We start from the raw sequence: 6,029 nt of genomic DNA, 5'->3' as shown, positions 1-6,029 counted from the left end.
GTTATAATTTTTTAATATCGAGTTTAATATATACTGATGAAGAATAATATATTAATTAATATATGAAACCACGTTAAAAAATAATTATTTTCAAAATAAAAGTACCTCTGCAAATGTACCTGAAGATTCGAGCAAAGCTAAATTTTCTTTTAGATATTATATTCGTGATCCCTTTTCGAGGCATTATTTAAATTATGTAAAGGAAAAGTCCTTTTATTACTCCGTGCAACTACCCATAAATTTATTGATATTTTGTTGAAGTTGATTGAGTATTTTACACACTGGTCATTATCTATTATATTATGGGTCCTTGTTTCAATTAATTCGCAGCCACCCAACCACTTCCTTCGTCTTGCTTTCATACTCTCCAATCGATCAATTTATTTATTTTTTTATAAGAAAAATGATAGTAATAAAATTTAATTTTAAAATTTTATGTATAGATCACTCTAATCTTTATCATTAAGTTCATCCTAATACTTCATTCCATCAAAATTTACTTGCAGCAAATTCAGTTTTTACTGGCGGTCTTCATCGTCAGCCCCCAATCGACAATAAATTACGTACTGTTTGTTAATCGTCTCCATCATCACTAAATACTACTATATTGGTATTAGCTAGAGAGAATAGAGATGTTCATAAAATGATTTTATCTAGATAATAACAAACAAGTAAATAATGTCATTATAATGGTAGAGGTCGATAGTTCTAGAAAAAAAAACTTATTCTTAGTATCATGATAAATTATGTTTTAATTTCTACTAGAAATTTATTTATTAATGTTTATCTTTATATAAGTGCCAATTAAAATAGCATGCTATAAATTATTTTAAATTTGACTACATATTTATGAGATTATTATCGTGAAATATATTTTAGATCAATTAATCTATAAAATAGATAAGTAGTAAAATAATATATAATGTTACTAGCTACTTAATATCAAATTTATCAAAATTGTATAATAAATAATATATTATCGTGAGTAATTTAATTCTTTACTACATACAATTAGTAATAGGTCCATTAAATTTATTTACATTCAATTAACTATTATTAGAAAGTTAAAGTTTTGATGGATAGCCAATGTTTGTTCTAAGTATCTTAAACAGGTCCACTAAAATTATGAAACTAATAGTTAGTTATCAAAATTGTATAATCAATAACATTATTAATAATTAGTTACCGAAATTGAATCATAAATAACATTAATATTAATGTGAACAATGTGATTCTTTATTAAATAAAGTTAGGTACATTAAATTTAATTATGTCCTATCGATGACTGTTGAAAAGTTAAAAATTTGACCAATAACTAATGTTTGTTTAAGTCTTGTTGATTTTCACTTTTTATCAGAAGATTTTGTTCTTCAATTATATTATATTTTTCTTTCATGGATGTATTAATTGGTTAAATGATGAAATGAAGAAAAATTGTATAAAAAAGAAAAGTTAAGTTAAGATCTTTATTATGTTGGTTGTAATCTTTTACAGTGAAAAATAATAATAATCAAAAGTTAGTAAGCAAAAGAGTAGTCCAAAAGTATCGAACCATATAATAATAAAGCATGTGTGGTACGTGCTAAAATTAAGATAAAATTTCAGGCGTTAAGAATATTATTGACGAAGTAGCGGTTACTCTTCTTCTATAAAGGATAATTAAACGAGACAACTTCTCTCAGACACGCCGAGGAATCCCGCTGTCGTTGAGGGTACGGCATCCATGTCATTTCATTCAGTTTTGAAGAATATATTCGATAGAATATATTGCTGGTTTTTCTTTTCATTCGGGAACATCGATCCTAAGCTTTCTTATAAATTTGCAGCAAAATGACAACAACGGAAGAATCGTGGACAAGTTGGTTGTGTGATTGGGTAAAACACAACACACACCCTATGTGTTTTCAACTTTCCACTTTCAACTACGCTAGCTTTTGTTTGCAATGGTTTTGTAAATTGTAAATATAGAGAATTCTTGTTATATGTTTTCTCTTTCTCAGGAACCAGAGCACTACAACAACTTCGTGAATCACACCGACACAAACGAGGTTGATGCAAATTTCCCACAAGAGGAGAACTTGCAACACTCCAGCACCATGAGCAATTCCTCTCAAGATGATAAAAATAAAATCTTTGGAGAGAGTCCAGCAAACACACTCAAAACTGGCACTTCAAACTCTGCTAACACCGAGTATCTCTCACAAAAGAACGATTCTTCTCTCTCCTACATTCTTTCCTTTGACAATGTTGTGAATCCAGCACCAGTACTGAACATTGACTCCACTACCATGAAGCCAAAAGATGGCAAGGTTGCGAGAAATCAAAATAAGGAACCAAAAAACAACAACTCCGTCTCTTTGTCCAGATCTCCTCTCCATGCCAGAGATCATATAATTGCTGAGAGAAAGAGGAGAGAAAAGATTAGCCAGCAGTTCATAGCTCTTTCAGCCCTTATTCCAGGCCTCAAAAAGGTTTACTTTCTTTTCTATTTTTACAATCATTGTTAAAAACACATAAATAACATGTGTTGGAGATCTAGCATCTTCATAATCTTAAAGGTGATTTTGTTTTTGACATGATGGCCGGTGCTAATTAGTTAAGGGGTACGTGCAGATGGACAAGGCCTCGGTGCTAGGGGACGCTATAAAGCACGTGAAAGAGCTGCAAGAGCAAGTGAAGCTATTGGAAGAGCAGAACAAAAGGAAGAGGGTAGAGTCCATGGTATATGTTGAGAAATCTAAGTTATCTTGGGATGAAGATGTCTCAGACACCTCATCAAATTCTGGTGACGGAAACTCCTATGGCCCCTCAAAAACAAATGCATCATCACTTCCGGAAGTTGAGGCAAGGGTGTCAGAGAAGCACGTGCTGATCCGAATCCACTGTGACAAACAAAGGGGACTCTTCATGAACATACTCAAAGAGGTTGAGAATCTTCACCTATCAGTCATGAATAGCAGTATCTTGCTTTTCGGGACCTCCAAATTGGACATAACCATCGTAGCAGAGGTACCTTGTTACATTGCTGTCATTAATCACTATACTTGGTGCTGTTATCCGGAACTTAGTTTTATTTATTTTACCACCCCTACACAGAATAACATATAGAAATAGTGTGCAAGGGGATTTTCCATTTTGATTTGTTGCATTGCACGTTGGGTCTGATTTGTTCTGCTGCAAATGCAGATGGAGCAAGAGTTTGGGCTGAGCGTGAAGGAGTTGGCTAGAAACCTTCGAGTGGGATTGATGCAATTTATGTAGCTTACAGGTGTATGGTGTTATTTTAGTCCTCACTTTAATGCATTAAATTATGCTGTCACTTAATGCTCATCTTCTCAGCAGTAAGCCACGTGGAAAAAAATGAGTGGTGTGAAAATAAATTGTTTCGAGATGCATTATAGGGTTGTTGAGGTAATCAGCACGAATTAAAAGAGGTGAGGTACATTGGAAACTGAGATTTGACTCATCTTGAAAACCATTTATTTTAAGATCATTAAAAATTACTGAGCAGAATATTGTTCCAACGAAGGGTAGGTAGTAGGCAGTACGTACTGGAATTAATACTACTTTATCTTAATTATAAATAACGTAAAATAATAATCAAAAAAATAATTAAGTTAATTATTTTAAAATAATTTAAATATAAATATAAATATTATTTTTAATATACAATTATTTTAAGTGATTTTTATATTTAATATTAATTATAAATAAATGTATTATAAAAAAAACTAACAATAAATTAAGAGTATGAAAAAAAAAATGTTAAATAATTTAAAAAAATTAATGATTAATGTTTATAATTAAGAAAAAATTAATTTATTATTTATAATTAAAATAAGAAATAGTATTTTTCTTTGTTTAAAATTTAAGTTTATATAATAACATGTTTAATATTTAATAAAATTATTTATTACACATATTATTTAGAAGAACTACCTAGTACCTAATACCTATACATATAATAATACACGTAAGTTTTATCATTTTATAACAAGTGGTAACGTAGTTGTTAATTTTTAATTATTTATATATGATATATATATATATATATATATATATATATGATAAAGAAATATTTTTATTTTAATAAACAATCTACTGTGTTTGTGAACATATGTTAAAAACATTGTTAAATTATTTAAATTGTTAAAATAACAATAGATTTTAATATTAAATAATTCACTTAATCCTGGTTGATGTAACTTATGGATATCTCTCAAGTTTTCGGTGCCTGATTTGCTAACTGCATATATTTCGGCAGGGATGAACAAAATTCAACTCTTACATGGATTCTGTCTAGTTCCTTTTAAAATTTAGATGAATTTGGATCGTAAAATTAGCTTTAATATAATTTTTAAGGTCAGTTCGAATTATGCTTTGGATCATCCTAACGTGTTTTTCATATATTTTTTTTTTATATTATCGAGTCAGGTTTGAATTTAAATAAATAATTAGATTAATATTTAGAGTGAAAAAAATAAACCTATCTCAACTTGTCCCTTACTCACCCTAATATTTGAGTTTTGTTGAGCCTTTCTGGAAGAGGAATTTTCTTTCCCTTATTCTAGACTTTCTTTTTTTTAAGATCATTACTATTTATTCTTGACAATGTTTACTCGTAACAACATCTTAATTTTGACAATGAATTGAGTGGTTTATTTTTGGTAGATGAAATTGTACGCCATCCCAAATTAAAATGACCTTAAAGATAAATTTTATTTATACAAAAGATTATACTCTTAAAACTTCTTTCATTTTTACAAATAAGAGAGAATTAGAAAGAAAAGAGAGATATACGATGTTATAAAAGATAGAAATAAAAATGTATAAATTATATTGTATTATAATATTTATTTTTTAGAGAGAGATTGCAAGATAATCATAGCCACTTTCAACTCTTATTCATCTTTAATCAAAATAGGCAAGTCACCGGTTAAGAATTAAAAATAAATAAAATATTATTAAATTACTCATTATAATTTATAATGTATCTTATCGTAAATCTTAATTATTATTTCATAATTAAGAACTTAATATCCTTAATTTATGGTTTAATTTGTATCTTCTGGGCCACTGCGGTGAAGTTCAACGAGCCCAACGCTAGTATAGAACCATGTCCAGCCTACATAGTCCAACAGGCCCAAAGAACTCATCTAATCATAGATTTTAAAATTTTAATGCTCCAACAAAAAAAAATGATAAAAAAAACCGTTGTCTTTCGAAAACAATTACAATGGCTTTTATTTGAGAACTGGGAACATTTCCAATAATGGACTGATCGAACCCTACAAAACTTTGGCAAAGAGACGGTATGCACACGTACTGATGCAAAATTTACAAATTAAGAACACACAAACAAAAACAGCACAAAGCCTGCAGACTAATGAGACTATCACACGATTTACAACCCCAAGTTCATACATACTAATCCCAAAAAATTAGCAGAGATGTTTTATTTGTTACCCTTGATTCAAGAAGCGTAAAAGATGTGCATTTCAGATTTAGAATATGTTGGATGAACTCCTATAAAAGTAATATGAGAAAAAATTATAATTTTTTTTATATTAATTTATGCAAAGTTAAAAATATAATCAGAAAAATTAATGTAAAAGAATTTCTATAAATTAACCTATCTATAAGTTAATTTTAACTTATTAAAAATTAATTTAATTTAATTTTTCTTATTTTTCCCCTTAAAAATGCATTCGGATAATATCCAAAAATAAATAAATAAATTCATAATGTATCATTAAAAATATAAAATCAAGGCTAGACAACCGCAGCTCAAGCAATAAAGTAAATAAAAGCTTTATCACCTTTAAGGCCTTTAAGGAGGGTAAACTTTTACCATATATATAATGCACAAGAAATAATTTAACAAATAATAATATAACTTATATGTACATAAATAATGAAATTAGTCTTACATTTAGATATTTTTTTAACTCGTGTTTAGTTTCTATTGTGTTTGAATTTTTTTTTTATTTAGTGACAATTATAATATTGCAAATAAGATTAATTCTTAT

At 28.4% G+C, this 6,029-nt stretch overlaps 1 protein-coding gene across 2 annotated transcripts; it reads left to right on the top strand.

Moving 5' to 3' along the window:
* Positions 1-1,602: 1,602 nt before the first annotated feature.
* LOC109800910 (transcription factor bHLH18) lies at positions 1,603-3,453 on the top strand. Of its 2 annotated transcripts, XM_020361832.3 has the most exons (5): positions 1,603-1,712; positions 1,827-1,875; positions 2,001-2,471; positions 2,614-3,009; positions 3,187-3,453. In XM_020361832.3, the coding sequence occupies exons 2-5, from the start codon at positions 1,831-1,833 to the stop codon at positions 3,259-3,261; spliced, it is 987 nt and encodes a 328-aa protein (XP_020217421.1). In that variant the 5' UTR covers positions 1,603-1,712; positions 1,827-1,830; the 3' UTR covers positions 3,262-3,453. The 2 variants fall into 2 exon arrangements, with proteins under 2 accessions (XP_020217421.1, XP_082923082.1); XM_083066956.1 differs by having other exon boundaries at positions 1,660-1,875.
* Positions 3,454-6,029: the final 2,576 nt, after the last annotated feature.

The sequence above is a fragment of the Cajanus cajan genome, chromosome 11, assembly GCF_000230855.2.
Source record: "Cajanus cajan strain Asha chromosome 11, NIPB_CcT2T_4, whole genome shotgun sequence".
In the NCBI taxonomy this organism is placed as follows: Eukaryota; Viridiplantae; Streptophyta; class Magnoliopsida; order Fabales; family Fabaceae; genus Cajanus; species Cajanus cajan.
This window is presented reverse-complemented; position numbering and strand designations above follow the sequence as displayed.